The sequence below is a fragment of the Halichoeres trimaculatus genome, unplaced genomic scaffold (genome assembly GCF_033239565.1).
Source record: "Halichoeres trimaculatus isolate MK-OKI-2021-1 unplaced genomic scaffold, fHalTri1.1 fHalTri1_scaffold_2, whole genome shotgun sequence".
Lineage (NCBI taxonomy): Eukaryota > Metazoa > Chordata > Actinopteri > Labriformes > Labridae > Halichoeres > Halichoeres trimaculatus.
Genome location: NW_027437180.1, coordinates 20646980 through 20670683, shown reverse-complemented (window position 1 = coordinate 20670683; position 23704 = coordinate 20646980). Strand labels below are relative to the sequence as shown.

Here is a 23704-nt window from a genome sequence, read left to right as displayed (position 1 = left end):
CACACCTTTATTTATTGGTTTGCTCACCAGGCTCGGGTCCCAGTCTCCATTCCCCTCTGACATGTCCATTAAAGAAGAAAGTGTGTCTATTTCAGTGATTGTCCACTTGTTGATGTCATCAATGGTGGCAAGCCGGGACGCTGGGCCCAGAACCAGGACCTGACTCTCTGGGATGGTAGAGCTGTCAGCGTAAGCCTGGGAATAGAAGATTAGTGAAAGGCATTAGAGAAACAAAAAGTCCGTCCTTTTTGGCAGGAAAAGGAGATAAAACACAAAACACTAGTCAGAATTTAGTTGGAGTCCATTTCATTACACCTGTTCAGAAACCAATTGGTTACAAAACTCAGTCCATGTTATTTACAGGCTCTGGCTCTCATACTGTCAACAAAGACGTGTAATCAGTTAATTGGACAAATCTTACTGCCACTAAAGCCTGAACTTGTAACAGCCCTTTTAAAAACTGGACTCTTCACAGTACTCAAAGCTACACAGGCTCCCATTTCTCACCTCGTTCAGCTTGGCAAGAACAATCCTGAGGTATTCCTCCAGGTCAACCTTTTCAGTAATCGCAGCCAAGTTGTCTTTGACTGTGGTGGGGCTGAGGCAGAGGTCGAACTGCGTTTCATCGTAATCAATGGGGAATGCCTCATCGCTGATTTCCACTTTGGTGATATTTCCTACGGTGCACTGGTTTTCTGAGATGCAGAAAAAAATAAATTAGAAAAAGAAAAAAAAAAGGAGTAGTGGAACATTCAGGGTAACTCACCTATTGAGCGTTTTGACTGTGATCTAATGGACCTCCTTATTTGTCTCTTAAACCTCCGCCTCTTCTGTCTGCTCACTTTATTTTGCCTAAGCACTCTCAGGAAGACCCTCAAAAACTGCCGCTTTGTTTTCTGCTCGCAAGACAAAAAAACAAAGAACAAAAATTCAATATTAAAACAAAAAACTCAATCTAATCCTTTGTAAAATTCTTAGAAAGCACACCCATAGTAATAAAGACAGTTTTATGATAAAGTTTAGAGTTCTGCTTAAGGGTCTAAAATAAATTGAATGAAGATAATAATTTCTGCCATTCAGTGTCCCTTTTGTAAAGTTTTCTCCTCACTTGCCTTTACTCTGTTGATCCGGTAAATAACATGATTATGCCAACATACCCCCTCTTTAAAACCAAACTAAACCTTTCAGAAACATGCACCCTTGTACATAAATCAGCATAATGAATTCTGAATGTACAGATAGAAACCTGCTTGGGAACAATACATTGTTACGTATTTTATGATCCTAGTTTGCCCCATCTGTTCTGAAAAGAAGGCTAGTTTTCCGTACTACAGCTGGCCACCAGGGGGAGCTCTGAATGTTTTCGATCCACATTAGCTTGTGGTCAACAGAATATGCTTTAATCATCAATTTATGTTACATTGTTGTAGGAACCTAATTTCTATAGGGTTGGGTCACTGTGTGAGAACAAAAGACGATGGTTTCAAATCCTTCAAAGACAATATTTGATAAATATAGTGCAAAGAGACTGACTCATATGTTCAAACTGAAATTGTGTTGTTTCATCAAAAAATAGATGCATATCTTTATAAAATACCAGAAACATATTTCAAAAGAGACAAAAAATTGGGAAAGCGACAACAAAATATCGAAAATCTCAGTGAGATACTCAAACTCACGGCTGGAAAACTTATACTGGAAGGGTTAGGGGTGCAGCACTGCTTAAATTACAGACACATCTCTGCAGTTGGTCTATCAGTGGAGTTGTGTTTGTGTGTCTTACCTTGTTGAAATTAGTATAGAAGCTTGAAGGCAGATACAGGTTTAACATGTCGAGGTCCTTTAGAGTCTGTAAGTTCCATGTTGATGAAGCCCTGATTTTTTTAAAAAGTGAAAAAATATCCTTAACTGAATTTGAAATGAAAAAAAGATGTCTTTGTATTTTTTTCAGTTGCACAGGCAGCTACTGATCTCAAATAAACCTTTATCTATCACTGAGTGAAGTGTTTTGCTGTTGTTGACATACCCAAACTGTGTACTACCACTTAGCAGGAGCGTTTCCATGGCTTCTCCTTGACTTGAAGTGAGGTCTGAGCAGGTTTTCAGCTTTTCCAACATGGATGGGTCTGAATTCTGGATGTAGGACCCATCCAGAGTGCAGCACATGTTTCCCAACACAGCTATATTATCCTTTGTTAAGCTTGTGCTTGTAATGCTCTAGGAAAATAAAAAAGTTATAAAAAAAGGTCAGGACAGAAGCAAGAGACTAAAAATCACTTCAGTTACATTTGAATTTTAAAGTCAGCTGTTGAAAGGGATTATCGATGCACACAACAATCATCTGGAGGCTGGTTAGTTAGACTGGTCAAATGCTCCATATTATTTCCTGTCCGAGGGGGTAAAACCTGATTTTAATATGTTTGACCTAAACTTTATTTTTCCAAATGGATGATGTAGCAGCTATCAAAAAGTGAACCCAAAATATTTAAGCTGCCCTCAGTGACTGATTGCATCATGGGTCAAATAGCCTGTCTCCTCTGTGGCAGCAGATTGAAAAAAAACTTCCAAGAAATTTCTCTAAAACACCGTTATGGAATTCAGATTCTATTGAATCATGGTCTGATATTCTTTTTGTTAAATGTAAGATAAAGGGAAATTAAAAATGCACCATCCATCTACTTACTTAAACCTTTAAACTCCTCCATTGCTTTCCAAATATAATCTGGCTCTTCAGTCAACAATCCCTTTAAGGGTAAAACTGATAAAACAGATATAACAGGTTTTTGTTTGGTGACTCACCAGGCAGCTCCTGGCATTATCAAACAGATCAGTTCGTCTGAAACTCTGGGCAGAGGAGATGAGAGAGAAGTCTGCCTCTGCCAGCTCTTCAAAGTAAGACCTGCAGCTGTTCTGTGACACCAGAGAATAACTGTGGAGAGAGAAGGAAGACACAGATAAAACAGTCATCGTATTAAAAATCACAGCTTGACTTTAGACTGTTAAATGCTGATGAAACTCACTCGTAGTACAACAGCATATCATGAGGGAGCACACTGAAGTTGGTGATGTCTGTTTCGTTTCTAATGGTGTTGTACATGCAGTTCAGCTGTGGGGGAGAAAAGATGTGACTTTTGTTAGCTGTACAAACTTTAATTTGGACCTTAAAAGATGATGCGTTAAAAAAAGAGACTTTTTCTTAAAGATCTGAAGTCAAGCAAAAGCACAGATTGCTGTGGATAAAGACTGCCACTCATCTCCATGGTAACAACAGCCAACTATACCCTGACTTAAAGAGTAGATTTATTTAAAGATGTCATATTGTCATCAACAAATCTGATTTAAGTTGTATTAAACTTTGACTGCAAACCTGCTGTTAGATAAAATATTTTGAGTTACTTTGAAAGTTTTGAATCATTAAAGTGTTATTTGGGCCTTTAAATTGCCTAAAGCCTAAAACTTGAGATGTTATGATCCTTACTAATGGGAAACAGAATGTATTTTCTCAATTGGGGACCTTTTTTTTCATTTTCATTTAAAAACAAAGTATTTTTCTCATGCTCAAGATTTCAGGAAAATCTATATCAGACATTTAAATTATTATTTTTATTATTATTATTATTATTATTATTATTATTATCATTATTATTATCTAATAAGCTAAATGCCTAAGATAACTTCTCCTGAGACCTTAAAAATGCATCTGCCATTGATGAAAGTAATTAATTAATTAATTTTTAGTTTCCAACCAAGTGGCAACCTCCGGTCTAAGAATATGAAACAATGCGCAAGTGCTGAAATCTGCTGTTTCTCAAATGTCTGCTTGAGGCTGGCCCCAGAACCATGGAAGTTCTGCATACATAAACACCAAGCCAAAAAAATGCAGTTTTCACAAAATTGACCTGTTTACAGCCTGGATCAAAAAACGTCTCCTCTCTGAATCGCTAATTTTACTATCGGCGCCCACTGTACATAGGAGGTTTTTTTCTAACTTGGAGGTCAGCTCACATGACTGACGGGCACACAATAGCTGTACTTGAAGCCCCGTCACCGCCAATATGGCTGCTATAGCCGATTTGCTTCAAAAGTGTTTCAGAAACAGACAGGTGACGTCAGGGAGACTATGTCCATTAATTATACAGTCTATGGTTCCAAATGTGCTTGAGTCAGTTTGATGGTTTGAGGTATGCCACAGAATCAAGCAGCTGCAGTTTCGCTGTAGGAGCCTTAATGTTTTTGCACATACATCCTTTATCTATAGACACTTTACTTTGCCCCAAAAATATCTGTGTGACCTGTCCATGAAATGATCAAACTGCTTGTTACCTCAGTGTACATATTTGTTCATGTATTGCTTTTCTTTTTTCCTTATCTGGCCCCACGGTGGACAAGGGGGAAACTAAGACACATTGTTTCAGCTTTATTGTAATTGAACACACAAAAACACACACAAACACACACACACACACACACACACACACACACACACACACACACACACACACACACACACACACACACACACACACACACACACACACACACACACACACACACACACACTAAGGCCTCATCTCACCTGCGGCTCCTGCAGGTTCACTCTGTTCCTGCCCCTCCTGCGACAGGCTCTGATCAGCTTCTTTCGTTGTCTCTTTGAAATGTTCCTCACCGCTGTACATGTGAAGCCCTGAAGCACTGAAGATGACAAGCTGAATGCAAACACACACACACACACACACACACACACACACACACACACACACACACACACACACACACACACAAATTATTATCCCCCTGCAGAGTATTTATGGAGTGGATATTTGTGTCCCCCCACTTTTTTTTTTAAGTGTCACAGTAACTCACCTGTCTGGACCCCCCAACTCTGCAGTTGATTGTTCAGTGGCTATTTGAGCAAAGAACAACTCAATCTGGAAAAAAAAGGGTTAAAATTGAGAACAAACCCATGTCCAGAAAAAGGGTAAAACACAATGCAGTTAAAGTGACTCCTCTAACCTGCTGCCGTTTCCATTTCTTCCTGTTGACTGTCTTGATCACTGTGGTACTGGTGGTGAGGCGGGTCACGTAAACTGGAGGGATTTCAGTGGCCAGTTCATCCGCAACGTTCTCAATGATCACCTCGCTGTTGCTGTTTGCAGATATGATCTAAAAAGGGTTGTGCGGTAGATGTGAATTTAAATTTCCCCATTGAGGCACATATGGAAAATCATGACTATTAAATGAGCTAAATTAGTTCTCACTGGTCACTTCACAGGGTCTTTCATTCTTTTATACTTGTATTTCCACTCAGCTATGGATGGTAAAATCTCTGTCTGTAGAGTTCCTGGTTTAATTCTATTTTTCTAAAGTTGTCATGAAGGATTGAAGCTGTCGTACCTGAGTGACATAGCTTTGCTTGACGATTGTTGGCGCAGAGGTGAAGTGTGACAAAAACGAAGCACTTTGACCAGCAGCAATGAGCTCAGTGCTGCTGATGCTCATGTAAGTTGTCGAGGAGATCCCTGTGACCAGAGAGCCCAGCATAACCAAAGACGAAGCGTTGTTGATCTGGCAGAATAAAAAAAGATAAATAAAAAAAAAAAACAGACGCAGAAGCAGCAAAACAGTGAGTCTCTTTCTAAACCCTGTAAAAATCTTTGCTAGACTAGACATGCACTGACTGAAACTACCTTCATCATCCCTGAAGTCATCAGAGACAGGATGATGGCCCGAGCCTGCCCTCGATTCCAGCCCATCACTGAGCCGAGAGTGTTGAGAGAAGCTAAAAGCTCCCGAGGATTTATCATTAGGATCTGACCAGTGGACAAGCTGGTGCTCTCATTGCCGAGGGCAGAAATGTCAGCAGAATCAATGTTTTCACCAAGGTTACCTGCCAAAGCTGCAGAGATCTAGAGAGAAGAGGAAAAAAGGCTTGATGAACAAGACTTTAAGATATTCTCAAGAGGGAGACTGACTCCTGAGACAACTGCAAAAGGACCTTACTGATGGACCAAAGTGTTAGTTTATAGCTGACTGTGGTAAGTGAGTCATTTAGGCCTTGAACACATGTACCCAGGTATTTTAAAAAATGAATATCCTCGGCTCATATGTTTTTGAAAATGTTTTAGTCCACATCTACCAATAAGTGCAGCTCGATTTTGGCCAGAGTTTTCAGTTTCAAAACATCGTTTTTAGTGATGTAAAACTGTGGTTTCGTGTGGATGACAGGACTAAATGTATATGACTTTAAGTGGTTTCCTTGATACCCAGCTACGTGTGGACATGGCTTTAATGTTTTGATTTGTATCCTGCTTGCATTTTTCATGACTGCAACACTGTTTCAGACTCAGGTTATTTTTACAGAGTGTAGATGTGTGATGGGTCTTGACAATCAGTCATCATCTACAAAATCTTTCACCTTTCAACAGTTTTGAATTTCTTTTTGGTGACTGCAGACATCTTGAAAATGCCTCTTTTGTCAGGAAAAAAAGCACAGTGAGAGTTATGAGGTTACAGACGAGGGAGCAGAGTTGTATGTGGTTTAGAATGACTTTACCGTTACCTATGATGTTCAAGTGCTTTGCTGCCATCTCAGCCCCCTTAGACTCATTCAAATTAATAGTTAACAATAAGTGTAGGATCTTGACACTTCCACAATTTGCAAGGAAACAGAGATTGCCCCCTGTACTTAACCCTTTTACAAGCTTGAACGGTAAGCTGTCTTGTTACTGTGTCTCTAACCTGTGGGTCCAGATCCGTACAGATATCAGTCACGTTGTGCAGAACCATTACACTTTGTGCCTCAGTCAGCTGCCTGAAGGCCATGCCAGGGACGTCACAAAATGCTATCACAGGAAGTCTGCAAGAAGAAAGAGAGAAGAATCAGTCTCCAGTCAGAGGGCAGAGGTCCTTTTAACTCTAGACATTACATCCCACTCTCATTAAGCATTCTTTTCTCAGTAAAGGCCTGTACTTAAACCCTTGTTTCGTATCATCAGTTGAATGTTCAGTACCTATTAATAGTCAAAGCTGCTGCTCAACAACATATTCTTCCTTATTTACTGCTGGGTAGTAGCTCTTTTTCTGTTTGCTTAGCAAAACAATAGATTCTTTCAACAGGATGTTCTCCTGTGAAGAACTGTACTCTGAAATAAAATCCATGTTAATCTTTGTGTAACCATTGCAATATATGAATTTAGAGTTCAATACTGCAAATAATATCAAGGAATAAACAATAACATATGAGTAAATGTATTTTAACCCTGAATTTCTTTGTCGGCCTGCTGCTTTTTGTGTATCACACAATGTGTGAAACACATCTCTTGCTTTAAAACTCCATAAGAGCAGTTTCTTAAAGTTTCCTTAGGAGGGATATTCTGCTTTTTTAAGCTGAATACTGTCCCTCTGTTACCCCTGTGGTAGTTTTTGCATGATTCACAGTGCAGAAAGGCTCTATTTATGCTAGTGTTTCAGAAAACCCTCCTTTCAGTCTCTAAAACAAACTGTTTTCGCTGTTGTCTCTTTAAGGCTACTTCATCCACAAATCTCCTTCCCTCCAATTGGCCAACCCTCTGGAGGCCTGTCAGGAGCAAAGCTATTGACACACCTTGGTGTTTTAGCCCTTCCTTGCAAATTGTCATGAGCCAATTAAGAGATAATGACCTCATCATTTAAAGATGAAGCCTTGGATATTTGCCATGTAAATTTTAGAACAGATCCTATTGAGCAGTTTACAGACATATTTGGGGATATCCATGTTGTATGCAGCGGTTTGAAAGTCTTTTTGTTTTGTACAGGCATCATAAAATTTGCCGCTACAGTCCGAGTACCCAGTTACTTTTTGCTCATAAAACATTTAGTAAAACACATTAAAGACTCACAGCATGGGGTTGAAGTTACTGTCCTGCAGATAAACCAGCTCAACATAGTAGCTTGTGAGGTTGGCTAACAAGTCATTCTGGTGGAGGAGGGCGATGTTTTCAGGGTTCACAGTGAACTGCTGGATGACCTAAAAATATGGGAGAGAGAAAGATGTAAACATTTAGAGGATGATCTTATTTCAAACTCTGGGATCCAAGTTGATTTTTCACATTAGGTTCAGTACATCTTGAGATCCAAAAGTCTGCAGATCATCCACAGTGAGGAAAGACATGAAAGGGCCGATGTACTGCGCAAACCAGGCTGTGGAGCTCAGGTCTGGGTTATTTGGGTTGTAGCACCTCGGAGCTGAATCTAAAAATGACAAGCAAGTATTTACAGAGAGAGTATCACAAAGGCAAGGAAAGGAAATGTTGATACACATCATTTATAGTATAGAGCATCTTATACAAAAAAAGTTCCCCAAAGTTATTCAGAGAAATGACTTCTTTTACCTTTAACCTATGTTGCTAGGCGCTGCCCTGTTGGCTATGGCTGCCTTTTGCAGCAGCTCTCTCTTCTTTGTCCATTGCTTATAATTTTTTTCATCTCTTTTTCATAATCTTTGTATTTGGAGTGGATCATTACTTTGTATGGCTCATTTGTTGGTCATGGACACCAAACTTTTTGTGGCTTCAGTGATATTTTTACTACTTTTTCTCCTGTGTTTGTCTGGAGATCCTACATGTAACCATGGCTGCATTGTTTACATGTGAACTCAGCTGTTAGCAGCCTGTAGCATGTCAATGCTAACTGGTGTAAGGCCTGATGTCTTCCCACAAGGTGAGGAGAAGGAGGTGAAGATGACGTTCTGGTTCTCAGGTGTGAGCTAAGAAGTGACGACATAGACCTGTCCTTTCATCCATCGTTATTGGGAACCTAAGATTTATCTCCAATAAGATGGACAAGCTAGCTGTGCTAACCCAGCAACAGAGCGAATACCAGAGGGCAGAGTAGCATCATGCTATTCACAGACATGGCTAACAGAGCTAACATCAGACACCAACGCCACATTGGAAGAGCTTCACCTGCTGTGAGCAGACAGGATCCAGAAGACAGAGACTGAACAGACTGCTGAAGAAGCTCAGTTCTGGACCCTGTGGAGGTGGAGGCGGGCTGAACTTGAGAATGATGGACAAGCTGTCATCATCTAGTTTCTTATGGACCTTTTTGCACTTTCTATACAGTTTCCTACTTTTGTTTTCTTGATTGCCGCTGTGACTTCAATTTTGTTGTACTTGTTACAATGACAATAAAGTTCTATTCTATTCTAGTCAATTCTATTCTAACCTGCTAGTGTTACCAGACCAAGATCAGACCATCTGGTAAAAGAAGATTAGAAAGATATGGAAAATTTATTGTTGGACTTTTTTCTCTCAAAATGTTTAATCTTAAAAAAAAGAAAAAAAGTTGAATGCTGGAAATCCAATCCATATCCCTAAGCATGTATTCCAGCTGTGCAGAGTGGGCATTGAGATTAAAAACAGTCTGGTTAATTCTGGAGACCAACCTGTGGTGAGGTAATCCCTGATGGTGTCAAACACATCCGGCGCCACAAAGTCTGCATCAGTGTAGTCAAATCCACCTAGAATTACAACCCTGAGCCCAAAAATGACAACATTACTCTGAGTTAAAGCAAAACATTTCAGATGAAGTGGTCATGAATTGTTGTGATGTCCATACGTACACTTTTTGGAAGGCGAGGCAAGAGGCGTTGTGTGTGATCTCAGGGCTGATCAGATCCTTTGTGAGAAAGGCCGTGTAATTTCTGAGACTTCGGTCAAACATGCGATTGACCACTGAACTATTGTTGTTCTTCAGAGCGTTTGGCCAAACGCAGGGCAGTGTGAGCTGTCGCACTGCGGCTGGAATCTCCTCCTGCAATGAACGCACACAAGAATATTATATCTCCACATTTGTGAGCATTTTCATGTGTTTGTGTTAGGAAGTGTGCTACGTACAGTCTCAAGGAAAAACATCAACTTTTCAAACTCATCGTAGATCACACATAGCTCTGCATCACCGTCAACAGTATTGTTATGACTGAGATATTCCCCAAGATCCGATGGAGACATGGAGTTCACCACCTGGAGGACAAATATTCACATGAGTCAGTCTTGTCAAACAAAAGAACTGCAATTAACCCTTAATTATTGATGAATACATACCTGATGTGTTCTGTCAGGAGGGATGAGGGACAGGAAGGTGGTCACGTTGGGGACCCTGAATTCCATGAATGTGAACTGGAGGAATTTGTAAAAACTGGGGATGGAGCTGTTGCCAAAGCACTCGAGAGGTATTGGTCCTGGAGGGATGAAGAGAAACAACATTTTTATCTCAGTTTTATTGATGTATTCTCAGAGTCTATGAGCATGTGACTCATGATGCATGTCCCATCTGTTGAGATGGGGGAGGCGGGCCTTATGAGCAGCACTGTGGCCTGTCAGCAGGGAAAGCTAAAATGATTCATTGTCACGTTTCAGAAGCTGTGAACTCCTCCGTCTTTGTAAACATTTTTGTGCAAGAATATTGGCATGCCATGTAGTTTATAAATGTGTTTGATCGGACTGTTTCTAAGAATTAGGCTTCATAACCACAGGTGCCACATTATCATTTTTAAGGGTATGAATTACTACTAGGTAAATAGGTAGATACTAGTTAATAAATCTTGGTGTAAAGGTTGACAGCGATTTTGAATTGGATCAACAAATTCAGTTGTCAAATCCAGTTTTTATCACCCCAGGCTTTTATCCGAGATTAAATCGGTTTTTATCTTTTAACGACTCTGAGCGGGTAATTCATCTACACGACTAGACTACTGTAATGCTCTCTACATTGGTCTAAATCAGGCTTCCCTCGCACACTTACAGTTAGTCCAAAATGCAGCTGCTAGTTTTTTAACAGTAGCACGAAAGCACGAACACATCACCCTGATCCTGGAGTCCCTCCATTAGGTTCCCGTTCATTTTAAGATTAATTTTCAAATTTTATTATTTGTTTTTAAATCTTTTCAAGGATCAGCACCTCAGTCCATCTGTGACCTTTTGAATATCTACACCCCCTTGCGGTCCCTGAGGTCTGCTGAACACTTTCACCTCGTGGACCCAAAATACTGTTTAAAGGCCCAAGGTGATCAAACCTTTTCGGTGGTGGCTCCCAAATTGTGCAATGATCTGCTTTTTAAATCGCGTCTCAGAGCTCACTTTTATTCTTTGGCTTTTAATTCAGCATGAGAGTTGTGCGATCTGTGTCCTTTTATGTCTTTCATGGTCTTAACCCCTTTGTTTTTTATGACTCTTATTTGTTTCTATGTGTAATTTTAATTGATTTTATTTCTTTTATTGAGGTTCTTATATGTTATTTTAACTGTGCAGCACTTAATCTTAAATGTTTTTTAAAATGTGCTATATAAATAAAGTGGATTGGATTGGATTGGATAGGTGGTCCACAGAAAAATTCACCAAGTTTGCAGCTATGACAGCTGCACAATGATTTTTTCGATAATTAAACCACATATTGTTGATGTGTTTGTGTCACTGCCAAGCTCAGATTGTTTTCCTCAGAGTCTGGAAAGCTTTACTGTGCTTGCTTTGCTCCAACACAACAAACTCATTATCAATGGACTCATTTAGCTATCTTCATCTCTTTGCAAGAACATTTTCAGAGTAAGACTTTTGTTTCATTGACAAAATATATTTTCTCTTTGAAAACTGGTCTTGTCCTTTTAGGTTTCTCATTTTAGGGGTGGCAGTAGCTCAGTTGATAAGGACTGTAAGCAGGGGGTCACTGGTTCAAGTCCTGAAATGGACCAAGAATTGGAACTGGGATGACAGCTGGAGAGGGATTATAGCTGGAGAGGTAAACACAGTTAGGGTACCAAACCTCCCAACCGCTCAATGTTGTATGTCAAAATTGAAAATGGTAAATTATTGGAGCCAGACACTGTCTCAGTTTCACCTGTGAAGACCTCTGAGAGACCGTTGTGATTATTTTGACAACAATGGGATAGGTTTAGTAAAATGCATCTAACTCTCAAGCAAATAGGAGTGGTTGCTGTAATTTATCTACTGACTGAGGATCCTTCAGAAACTTTCTTAGGTTTTTTTGGTTGATTTGCTTAATTACCTCTTTGAGACAGGATGAGGTTGTCGTGGACTTCGTCCTGTGTCAATGTAGAGAGACTTCTGATTTCTGTATTCAGAGTCTCCACTCTAAAAACAACAATTAAAAGAAAATAAAGAGATAAATCATTCTTGTATTTTCTGTATTACTCTCTACATGTATATAAAATTTCTTGAAGACATTTCCATCGATGATGTGCATGATACTTGAAAACAAAAAGGTTTATCACTCTTGTCTCGTTCAACACTGACCCCAGCTGTCGGATATCGCAGCCTCTTCCAGCCAATATTTCGAAGTACTGTTTGACCTGCTGATGTTGCAGGTCAACCACCAGGGGCCGTAGTCTGTCTTGGAGCCACACTGACACAACTGAATCGATGACTGAGGGTTTGGAGAGGTTTGCACGGTCAAACACGGTTTGTAGCATGGCTGTCCTCACTTCAGGGAGGAATGTGTCCTCATGAGCCTACAGGCAAAAGAAAAACAATGAACAGAGCAAAAATTATGACACTCTGTGCAGGACATTTGAAGCGTAATTTTGTACACTCTTATATAAACCATGAAAATAAGATGAAACTTAAGAAAATTGATCTGAATGTTACCTCTATAGCAGTCGAGAAGTCATCGAAAAAGACGTCAAAAGACCTGTCTGAGACGTGATTTAACAAATTCTCAGCATCCCTGGCAGAGTTGAGCTGTCCAGGTGCGGCTGCCACTTCTGATAGCTGCTTGACTGACAGCTGTCCTAAAGCTTCCAGCTGCAAATAAAACAAGATCCAGATTAAACAATGCTTTGAAGGAAAAAAAAGAACAAGATAATAAGCAAGACATGTTGCAGAAGAAAAAGTGAAACATAATTACTGGCTCAAATTCGGGATAGAGGGTCTGAATGTCGTCAAAAGATGCAAGAGAGCTGAAACCTCCCAAGTTCATCTGCAGCCATTCTTCACTGCTGTTAGTGTGCAATCTGCAGCCGGGGTCTGAACCACAAGAAAATTGTATATATATATTTATTTAGTGTCTTAGAAATGTACATAGCATGGGCTTCAAGTTTTAAGTTGTTAATGCCTTAGGTTTTTTTTCTTTTTAGACTAAGATTTTGACTTTGAGACCTACCTGCCGTGTCATTCATGGTCAAGAAACCCTCAATGAAGTTAGTGTAAACCGAGTTCTGTGTGTTCGGTGACATGCGTGGCAAGTGACCGCTCAAAATCCGAACCCTGTGTTAAAAAACAGTTTTTGAGATCATCTGCTGGATGCATTTCAAAATCAAAGTGATTAAAATGAGACTGTGTTCATGTGCTGCTGTTTACAGTTGTTGGTAAGTGTTGCAGTTCAAACCCCTTGTGGGCAGACATGACAGAAAGTCAGGGGTAGCAGCAGGCAGGAATGGGCTGAGCCAGCGGTTGAACCACAGCTGGTTGAGGGAGGGATTATTGAGGCCATCCGAACCAATTGTGTCCAACCGGATTTCTCGGATGGAGTCCAAGATCATCCCCACTGCAGGATTCCCGGGGTCCAGAGTCTAGGGGGAAAAAAAGAAGTCTGGTATCCTTGTCTGATCAGGTGAGGCTGAAGTGAGGAGTTGAGCTGATTCATACCGTGTTGCTCAGATGATCCAGAGCTTTGTCCAACACACGAGAGGCTTTGGAAAGGAGGAGCTTCCAGATTGGTCTAGAGCCGCTGGAGTTAGCTGAGCGATTGCACATCAACAACTTTGTCAGATCCTCTGCTTCCAAAGCGTGTAGCTGTGGGAAACAAATTACGAGTAACAAGAAGATAAGAAAATACTTTAAAGTGAAACTGTTTCACAAAACAGTGGTCAAAGAGCAGATATCACCCCCTGATGTTTTCTGTTTTACCGAAGCACATGCAAATTCCTCCACAGGAAAGTCACAGACACGTCCATTTATCTGTCTGCTGTCGAGGTGGAGCTGCAGCATCGTGCTATAATATTAACATGCAACAGAAAGGCAAACAGTTATGGCCACGACATCAAGATGTAAATTATTTACAGTAAGTGTAATATCTGTAAGAGTAAAAACACACCTGTTTACTCCAACACAAATGTCCGTTTCTGTGAAAAGAAGGAAAAATAGTAGAAATTAAGATTTATCTAATAAAAAAATGTGTTTTGTAGTTTCTGAAGTAAATGAAAAATCTTACCATTTGTCATGGTGAAATTACACTTGAGGGTGAAAATATAAAGATTGTTATGAGTCTTTGTTTTTTGTATAAAGAAAAAAATATTTTGAGAAAAAATAATCAAAGTAAATTACCTGTGGACTATATATGACACAACCTAAAATAAAGAAAATGAATTCATTTTAATTTGTCAAAACATTTAGGTGAAATAGTAGTTTATTCACTAAATGCACTCTTTTTTTTCTTTTCTTCTTTGACCTGAACAATCAAAGTTATTTTGATTCACTGCTTGGAAAACACAAATTGGTGAAATAATGTAAGCTATCAGGCTGAAATAATGCTGTTTAAAAAAAAATGTTTTTTACAGCCTGTGCCTCTCACCAGGTTGTATGTGCTGGGATAACATTGCTTTGGTGTATGTGATGGATGACGCCAAATCAGGACGTGCTGTGCCCAGAGCCAAGTCCATTCTGGTGAACCTACAACAGCCAGAGTTTGATCTCAGTTTTTAGCTCCACAGATCATACATGATGAAGCCATTTAAAGTGAAAATAAACACATAAATTTATGAACTCACAGTGTTTTGTGTGATGAGCAGGAGAGGTTTCCCTTTAAACACAGAATACAATGATTACAATCACTAATGACACACAATGAGCTGTAACTTCTTTAACAAGAGTAACTCAATTTTACATCTTGAATGAAGACGACAAGGTGCAACAGAAACTCTTGGAAATCCTTTTGGTCTTGGGAATCTGCCAGGTGATCAAAAAGCGTATTTATGATGACTTCTCTCTCTGGCAGAGTAGAAACAGTCAACACCAGCAGCTCTGCTCTCTGCTGTGGAGTCAGGAGTGGCAGGACCGCCAGCTGAGGTGAGAGAAGAGAACAAAATCAATTTTAGCCTAGGCAGAGGAAAAAGGTTGTTAAAAAGTATTCTGATCAGGTTAAATCTGCAAAACTGAGATCCAGTTTTGCAAAAAAGCGGATGATTAAAAGACAAAAAAAAGTTGAATATGGATGAAATCATGTAATTCAATATCAGTGTTTGATTGCTGAATTGCCCTGTAACATAGTGTGTAGGTAAGTGGACATTAAGGTCTTAAACTTTTGTTCCTGTTTAAATGTTGATTAACAGCAACTCTCAGGAAGTTTGTGTGGATTTTGGTGCCCACTGTGGACAAAGTGTGTTGTTAATTTAAGAGCAATGTGCAACCAGATTAGGAGTCCTCAAAAGTTTGTTTCCTCACCAAGTTAATTCAGTTCAGTTTTTTTTAAATAATTGGCACAAAATTAAACTAAATTATCTAACCCTGGGTCTAAAAAGGATTCCCAAATCTAGATTGTTCTTGTAAGGATTAAACCCTTTAAAATCTGTTCAGTGTGCCATGTCTCTACACTTTTCTTATTGAAGGGATTAAAATCTTACTGGATTGAAGGACGGGTTGAGATCCAAAAGGTCTTGCACAGTCAAAAGCCTCGAAAAGGGGCCCAGATTCTTGATCAGATATTCTCCACTGCTGTTTGAGAAGGACGCACAGCTCGGACCTTGATGAAAACCAAAGGACAAAAAGGCTCCTGTAAGCGCTCTTATATTTTTTTAAACTGGTGCAGCCATCCAAAGTTTACATTTTCAGATCACAGGTTTGGTCGGGAGTGAAATCAATACCTGAATGTGACAGGAAAGGAAGGATGAACTCCTCCAGGACCACATACTGTTGACATTCGGACATTTCATCAAAACGGTCGATGAACTCCTTCAGTCTGATAAAAAAAGAAGAATGTTGTATTTTAATCTTTTGTAACACTTAGTAAAATAAAAAACAACTGTAAAACCTTTGGGCTTTACCTCTAGTTAGCACAGTTTTATAATTATAAAACAATCATACATTGATTTTTTCAGCAGTTTACTTCCCTGTAGACAGAGGGCTTTATCAGAAGCCCAAAACAACAGAACAACTTGTATAATAATTGAGGTCAGAAGTTTTCTGTGAAAGGTAGCGTACATTAGCTGGTACGATTGACAGCTGATGTTCCTCACGCTCAAACAGTCCAGGAACCTCGGTGATGCGAAAGGCAGGAACGCGCTCAGGCGGTTTGAGAACCACGTCATGATGAAGCTGCTGTTCATGAGCTCCTCATCCGTCAAAAATGATACTCTGATCTCTCCAATCACATCCAAAACCTCTCTGGCAGACGGGATAACCATGGACTGTGGAGAGACAGCTGAATAAAGCTTTGTGTTCCTTTTTGTGACTTTGGTGTTGGGTTAATCTGCTTTAATAAAACACTGATTAGACTTGAAGGATGGGAACAGACCATGTTCATGCCGGCTAATATGTCCAGAGCTGGGTCCAAGATGTGGGAAAGTTTAGTCAGCAGCATCTTCCACAGCATTTTAGAGTGGCTGCTGTTGCTAGGCAGATCACACTTCAGGAGAGACACCAGCTGATGGGCGGTGAAGTTTTCCAGCTGCACAGAGAGACAGAAGAAGTGAGAGTTCATTCAGAGTTTGGTCTTTTATTATTGTACTCCTGGTTAAATTTCAATTTTTTACAATCACCTTTGCACATGCATATGTCTCCAGAGGGAGGCTGCAGGACACTTTCATCAATGAGTTAAAGTAAGGGTGAGGGCTGGTTCTGTTTTGGAAGTGACAAACAAACATAAAGTCAACAAACAGAATTATTGAACTGCCATGATTGTTCTTTTTAAGATTTTTATTGTGCTTTTTTTATAGGAGAGCTGAAAAAAGACACAAGTCTGGAGAAAAGAGCTGTAGCCTCTGGACAGGCGCAGGCACTATCAACAGAGCAACTCTTTAATAAGTGATACAATCAAAACAGAGAGGGGTTACCTGTTGAATCTTCCACAGAGGCGAGAATCTGTCAAACACCATAAAAAAATAAAATGTAAAAAAAATAGATATGGAAAGTATTAATGGTGCTGCAACTAGATTGTGGACACCTCTGTGTAGCTCTTACCGTCAAAGCGTGTTACTGGACACTGTGAAAGACAAATTAAACATTGAATAACTTAAATTTATCTTATCTATCTCATCCAACTTTAAGCATGAACAACAAAATACATGTGAAGAAGAGTATTTGGAAAACAGAGTAGGTTAATCTCACCGTGATGTTGGCTGGCACACACTCTGTCCAAACACAAACACACAAATGTAAATAAGAGTTAATGTTCATCAACTTCATTGAACTGCGTGTGCGAAAAGAAACTCACCTCTTGGTGCGATGTCTATCAGGTCATTTATGGTGGCCCAGGTGACAGGCTCCAAATGTGGTGGCACTGATGGTATGGCCTCATACAGTCTCTCAAAACTGACAGACAAATGAAAACAAAATAAGAAAAAGCTTTGGAGAAGTCAACTTAAAGCACTCAACGCTGAACTCAGGAACACCAGGACTTTTAGCATATGTGTAATGAGCTCATGGTCCATGTTAATAAGAAGTGAAAGTTAAACAAAGATGGAAGTCTGTTGGCAAAATCAAATAAAACTGATGAAAAAAGCCATCATTTATCACAAGGAAAGTATGAATAAAAAATGAAACTACTCACATCTGTTTGTAGACTCTGCAGGATACATTAGCCTGAGGAGTTGCACATTCAGAGATCAATCATCCAGTTTCCACTTTCACAAAAACACCTATCATATTAATCCAAGCTTTTACCTCTTCAGCAAGTTCAACCAGGTGGTGAAGGACTTCTGGTAAATCTTCAGGTGACCCCAACAGGAAGTGGAACACACTGTCGATAACCACGTTTTTCTCAGGTGGAACAGGAAGAGCCACGAGCAGCAACTCTGCAGTTTGTTTGGGGGTCAAGAGGTGAAGGACCTCCAGCTGGATATAAAAACAAAGAGGACAGGAGAGTTTTACAAACATAAGTTAAATAATTTAAGGTAAATCTGTTTTCAGCCTGTCTGTGTATCTTAACTCACGCCAGAGAAGGTCGGGTTCAGCATGTAGAAGTCAGTGATGGAGGGAAATCTTGAAAAGTCACCAAAGTTTTCCTGCAGCCATTCTGCACTGCCATTGGCTGAGTTAACACACTGAGGGTCTGAAACATACACACTTGAATGTTACATTACTAAAATAAAGTACTTACCTTAAAAGTTGACCTTTTCATCTACCAGTGATAGAGAACAATCATAAAATTGTACATTTAGATGTAAACAATTTTTTTTTACAAAGCCTCAAATTCTCTTTTATAATACAAATGTAAAAATACACTTACAAATAAAAAAAGGCTGAACAATTAACTCAAACATAAATACTGCTCATATCTTATAAAATAAATATTTTAGAGTAATTTTTAAGTATTCAGGTACTTTGAGTGTGTTGTGTGATAGTCACGGTTCATTTGATGTTTACGTTTTACAAAATGAGTTTCCAGATTCTTACCTTTAAATGTAGACAGTCTATTCTTTGTGTTTCTGTCTTGTGGGTTTATCTTGATCTCTGTGTCTTTAGTATCCTCTGTCTAAGTTGCTGACTTATATTTTCCCTTGTTTTTCTTGTTTTATTTTGAAGTTCTTGCACCCCATGTGTCTGGTTTGGTTTTAAACTCATGCTCTTATGTTTCCACCTTGTCTTGATTGCCTCTCATGATTTTTACCTGTGCTGATTCACTCTTTTGTCTTATTGGTCTCTGTTTCTTCAGTTTCTCACCTCTTGACCTTGGCCACATTGCCACCCCTCATATCTAAACTCTACACTCACACAATAAATATGGATACTATATACTAAAGCATTTTTTTTTCCATAAGTGTTCTGTGGATTTTTTTAAACTCTTAGATTTTGAGAAATTTGGTTTGAACTTTTGGATCTTGGTTGGGTTTTTGGATTTTCCGTTTCATTCAATGAATATTCTTTGAGTTTATCTGCATCTGGGTCCTCACATCTTGTGTTTCCTGCAAACCTGACACTTACCAGAGGTGTTGGGATGCAGCAGAAAGGGAAAGATGAAGTGCCTGTAGATGTTGTGACTGTGCATCGGATCAACATGCATGAAACTCAGCTCCTTGCTGAGCGCTGCCACACTGCAGGAAAGCAAGAGAAATCTCAACATCATGCAGGGTGTGTGAGAAACACTGACCATTCACTCAAACTTATGAACTCACATGGTTTGGAAAACTGAGCAGGAGAAGTTCTTGGTGCTGAGGCAGGACAGGAGGCCTGTGGGTACGTCGGGCATGAGGGGCATCAGTTTGATCTGGAACCAGAGCTTGATGAACTCGGGGTCCTCTAGGTGTTGCTGGGTCAGAGCTGGAGACTCTGGCTCACGAAAGATCTCAAGGAAATCTTTCTCCAACTCACTAAAGTTCTGCAGGAATAATAATAAAAAAAACATTCTGCTTTAAATATTTTACAGCAATAAAAAAGCCCAAATGGATAACATTGCTGTTTTGAAAAGCTTATTTATTTTTTTTATCAATTAATTAATTAATTTATTGTTTTTGAAATTTTTACTCACCTTTTTGGACAACTCTTTGATCAATGAGCTCAGTCGTTTCAGAAGCTCCATGATCAGCCTCTCTACCGTCTTCTCTGACAAATCAAACTTTGTTTGTGCGGCACAATGCATGACGTGGGCAACGTTTTCTACTGCATCAGTCAGCTGGTAGGATTAAAAAAACATGTTGCAGATCTTAAAAAGCAAACAATGACCCTTGGCAAAGGTTTATACCACTGCTTTTTTAAGAGACTAAAAATAAAGGGGCCTGCAGAAAGCCTCACCCCGCATGGACTCCTGTCAAGTGTGATGCTGCAGACATCAGGAACCTCAGAGGTGTCGTTGTTCATGCCGTGTTCCAGGTAGCTGTTCATAAAAAAGACACAATATCACAGTGACTGATTAAAGATGCAGTTTGAGACCTGTGCGAGGTAGCTTTAGCTTTAGCTATGACATTGAAACTCGGGACAGACACACTTCATAATGCAACCAGTGGTCTAAAATATAAAGCCTTTATGGAAATGTTAAAACAGCAGTTCATGAGCATCTGCTTAAAGCTTCAAAAATAAGCTGCTTGTTTCACTTGCTAACATTTCCTTTTGGCACTTCACTCTTTGAAAGAAGTCAGTTTATCTGAAATTTTTTCATGGTGGGAACAGTTTGAAACTATGACCCAAACGTAAAAAATCACCTTAGACTATTTCCCCAAAACACCTAATCAAATGTGTAAAATAAAAATTGACTGGGATTCAGATAAAAAATGTAAGATGACGTACAAAACTTCATGGAAGGCCATCTTGATGCCATGATGTTCTAGGTGGTCCCCATTTGGCAGGAACCTGACTAACAGCGGCACCACCACCTGGTAGTACCAGTCCTCTACGTTTGTTACATCAAACTCTGGCATCTGAGGAACTGGGTGTGTTTCTTTTGGCCTGTACTCGTCTGCCAGCTCAGCCAAAGTCCAGTTTAGCAGGAACTGAGTCAGAGTGGTGCTTTTGATGTTTGGCTCCTGTATCTGTGAAAACACAGCAGGTCAGGGGTCATTTCAGTCAGCAGGTTTACTGTATGAGGATACCTGTATGTAAACTCAACACGTGTGTTTGTGTCAAGGCTTATACCTCGTGTACAAAAGACACAAAGTCATGAACGAAGCTTCCAATGGGTCTGAAGGCTGACACGAATCCTTGTGCAACCTGTAAGAGTGATAAATGAGACAATTAGTCCAACATTAGCTGCATTTTGCTGATTAATCTTCTTATACTCTGGGAAAAGTTTTTTTTAAAATCCCATTACCAGTTTTATGTTTATTCATTTATTTATTTATTTATTTTTATCTTTCACTGTCATTGACGACATTAAAGGGGACATATCATGCTTGTTTCTCCTTTTCACTATGCCAGACTAGGATGCCTGTAAAGCATTTCTGCTCTCAGTACAAGTCATTTAGTTCCTTCATTGCCCCACAATAGCGTTCTCAATATCCTCATTTTAGGCCATTCTGAAGATCTTGTTGAAACGCTTCGCTTCGAGAATGACCTCCAGTAACCTCGCAACGTCACAGCCCTTTGTGCTCTGATTGGTCAGTTCTATCAGAGGGGTGGAGGGGGTAGAGCCAGGGGGCGGTTTTTGCAGCATGGCAGTATTTACAAAATCGCCACATTGAATGGAGCAGACTGAGCAAGTTTGCTGTTTTCCAAAACTTCACCGTAAGGCATTGATAGCACTTATAAAATGGCAGAGTGTAGGATACGTCCCTTTGTATTGGACCCCGAGTCAGACCCAGACGGTTCTGCAGCTCAGGAGGAAGAAAATCCACCTCGACACAGATCATCTCAGGACGCTTCAGTGTGGTGAGTCAAACCGGTACTGTAACATGTATAGTTTATATGTGGAAATATAGGCAGACTTCACCAATAAACTATTTCTATAACAGGGCTCCATCCTGCTCCTTCACTTTTCTCTGTCTGTTTTATCCATCATGCTGAAAGTGTAGTCTAAAGATCGCCTCCACCGTCAGTTCGTCACTTTTTAAGCACTCAGTCAAGTTAGCCAGAGCTAGTAGGGAGCTTTATTCATACTCTGCTCTTGGTGGGTGTATCCCTCGGTGGCGGTTGTGTGACTAACTGACTTCACAGAGGAGGAGCTGCTTTATCACATTACTCCAATAAAAAGAAAGGATCCTCGTGTCGTCATGAAGGTCGAAATCTCGAAGCCAAATGTCAATGACCTATTTTCAGAGGCATCAAATCTCGTTCTAGGATATCAGAAAAAATACAATATCTCATTTTTTGAAAATTCAGGGGGTAAAAGGTCTTGTTTTCAACTTTATTATATTATATGTAAGTGTTAAATCACGGCTCAGCATATGTCCCCTTTAAGTAAATATTTTATATATTTATAATATAAATATAATTGACCCTCTTCTTTTTCTTTAGCTAACCCTGTCCCTGGATGTGCCTTTAGAGATAAAGAAAACTGTAAAAAATTCAAAACAGTCCATTCAGAAGTTCAGCACCCAGGCTTCTTACCCCTCTGAGTTGATCTTGTGGGGATGGTGGTCTGTAAGGGTCATATGTGGGTTTTGGAGGATAGGTGGGAGGGTATCCTGAGGTCGTCCAGTTGTTGCCTCCTCCAGGAAGAGCTGTTGGGTGAGGGCCAGGGCCCCCTGACATCATACTATCAAAGATAAGGGTGAGGGTGCCATTGCTCAAACTTTGAACCTCAGGCTGAAGCAGCAGAGCGGCCATTTGCGTCGGCGACAGCAGGTGAAGAACCTCCAGCTGTACGGGAAAAAACAATGAAGCATGTGTCAGCAAAGGAAAAGTCAGAAATCGCGTCACTTTATTTCTTCATTTGTCCCTTGAAGTTGAACTGAAGGGTACTCACTCCACTGAAGACCATGTTGAGTTTTGAAAAGTCCTCCATTCTGGCCATGGCCTTGAAGGCACCAAAATTCTTCATCAACCACTCCTCACTGCTCTCCTCCTTTTTCACACAACCTGTAAAATGTAACAAATGCATCGTGTATTTAACTTAAACTCATCAGTCTTCTTTTATTCCCCCCCTTTTTTAATCTGATTTCATAAAAAATGTTAAGTGTATAATATCAATTTGTCCAATTCCTTCAGTTGTTGTTAAACTCCTCTCTTTTACTTGAGTGATATATTTCATCAATGATGTATTTTTCTTTTAGCTCTTGGCCTTGTGAGCTAAAAAATTGTGAGTTGTGTGCCTGCATAGTTTATATCAACACACACTGTACTCTCTGGTAAGCTATGATGTTGTGCTGTACAATGAGTGAGATATCTGCTTAGCATTAAGTCAAAAAAGCTCTACCAGCCACTCTGTCTCCAGACAGAAACGGGTACATGAAGAAATCGTAGATCCACCTTTGCCTAACTGGATTCATGTCAGAGTAATATTTGCTGAACTCCCGCACCCTGTGAGAAAAGAGAAAGAGGGATGAGTAGTTGTTTAAACAAAAATGTTACAGAAATAAGTAACAGAGGACAAGAGGACATACACGGTCTGGTAGGTGTCACAGCTGAAGTTCTTGGTACTCAGGCAGGACAGGAAGTGTTTGTTTATAGATCTTAGCAATGGTTTCAACTTGACCTCCAGCCACATGTGGACCAGATCCTCGTTCTGATAAGGGTTTTCTCTGAGATTTAATTCCAGTGCTCCCTGCAGGCTGAGAAGTGGCACTCCTGACAAGCTCGACCTCTGTGGTAAAGTTGATTGGTGAGTGGAAAGATGAAAGGAGGGAGTGGCAGAAAGAAATTCAAAGGTATTAGTGTTATGTGGGTGAAAGTGTGTCTCTGTAAGGCTAAGAAGTCACTAACATATTGCCAAAGAATATTACCCACACTGCTCATCTATCAGTATTTAAATCTGAAATGTGACTTCCTGGGAAAAAAAACTACAGTGTATCTTTTACAGCAAACTGGTCAGGTTGGTATTTGAGAAAACATTCCTTCCATTCATGTCTACTGAAACATTCCTGTCTACTTGTTTTAACTTTTAGCCGTACCATGAAGGTGTACACATCCAT

General features: G+C 39.9%; 3 protein-coding genes across 3 annotated transcripts in view; 1 reads left to right on the top strand and 2 right to left on the bottom strand.

Moving 5' to 3' along the window:
- LOC141810103 (uncharacterized) overlaps positions 1–16347 on the bottom strand; it is a 21273-nt gene extending 4926 nt beyond the window's left edge. The window contains exons 1-36 of the mRNA XM_074697446.1: positions 16188–16347; positions 15851–15945; positions 15611–15729; positions 14875–15051; positions 14759–14790; positions 14563–14660; positions 14316–14338; positions 14203–14224; positions 14086–14113; positions 13899–13983; positions 13638–13784; positions 13350–13561; positions 13153–13256; positions 12898–13016; positions 12639–12794; positions 12288–12502; positions 12040–12125; positions 10083–10219; positions 9876–10001; positions 9602–9792; positions 9425–9513; positions 8102–8229; positions 7878–8005; positions 6739–6856; positions 5688–5906; positions 5395–5565; positions 5014–5163; positions 4864–4928; positions 4577–4706; positions 3021–3106; positions 2800–2929; positions 2027–2217; positions 1784–1874; positions 767–896; positions 508–695; positions 28–195 (exon numbers count right to left, since the gene is read on the bottom strand). Of these exons, the coding sequence (XP_074553547.1) occupies positions 28–195; positions 508–695; positions 767–896; positions 1784–1874; positions 2027–2217; positions 2800–2929; positions 3021–3106; positions 4577–4706; positions 4864–4928; positions 5014–5163; positions 5395–5565; positions 5688–5906; positions 6739–6856; positions 7878–8005; positions 8102–8229; positions 9425–9513; positions 9602–9792; positions 9876–10001; positions 10083–10219; positions 12040–12125; positions 12288–12502; positions 12639–12794; positions 12898–13016; positions 13153–13256; positions 13350–13561; positions 13638–13784; positions 13899–13983; positions 14086–14113; positions 14203–14224; positions 14316–14338; positions 14563–14660; positions 14759–14790; positions 14875–15051; positions 15611–15729; positions 15851–15945; positions 16188–16312 (4479 nt within the window). The 5' untranslated portion in view covers positions 16313–16347. The remainder of the gene's footprint in view (positions 1–27; positions 196–507; positions 696–766; positions 897–1783; positions 1875–2026; positions 2218–2799; positions 2930–3020; positions 3107–4576; positions 4707–4863; positions 4929–5013; positions 5164–5394; positions 5566–5687; positions 5907–6738; positions 6857–7877; positions 8006–8101; positions 8230–9424; positions 9514–9601; positions 9793–9875; positions 10002–10082; positions 10220–12039; positions 12126–12287; positions 12503–12638; positions 12795–12897; positions 13017–13152; positions 13257–13349; positions 13562–13637; positions 13785–13898; positions 13984–14085; positions 14114–14202; positions 14225–14315; positions 14339–14562; positions 14661–14758; positions 14791–14874; positions 15052–15610; positions 15730–15850; positions 15946–16187) is intronic.
- The window catches only part of LOC141800559 (bifunctional apoptosis regulator-like), a 176466-nt gene that overhangs the window by 35534 nt on the left and 117228 nt on the right, over positions 1–23704 (top strand). The window lies entirely within an intron of this gene.
- LOC141800059 (uncharacterized) lies at positions 16320–23704 on the bottom strand. The gene is made up of 21 exons (XM_074682522.1): positions 23684–23704; positions 23177–23376; positions 22990–23093; positions 22540–22652; positions 22182–22433; positions 20772–20846; positions 20427–20668; positions 19935–20016; positions 19672–19815; positions 19319–19521; positions 19128–19237; positions 18137–18255; positions 17868–18038; positions 17755–17786; positions 17419–17516; positions 17313–17335; positions 17166–17187; positions 17039–17066; positions 16745–16823; positions 16501–16653; positions 16320–16370 (listed from the first exon to the last, which is right to left on the bottom strand). Exons 1-21 carry the CDS (start codon positions 23702–23704, stop codon positions 16320–16322), a joined length of 2322 nt encoding a protein of 773 aa, XP_074538623.1.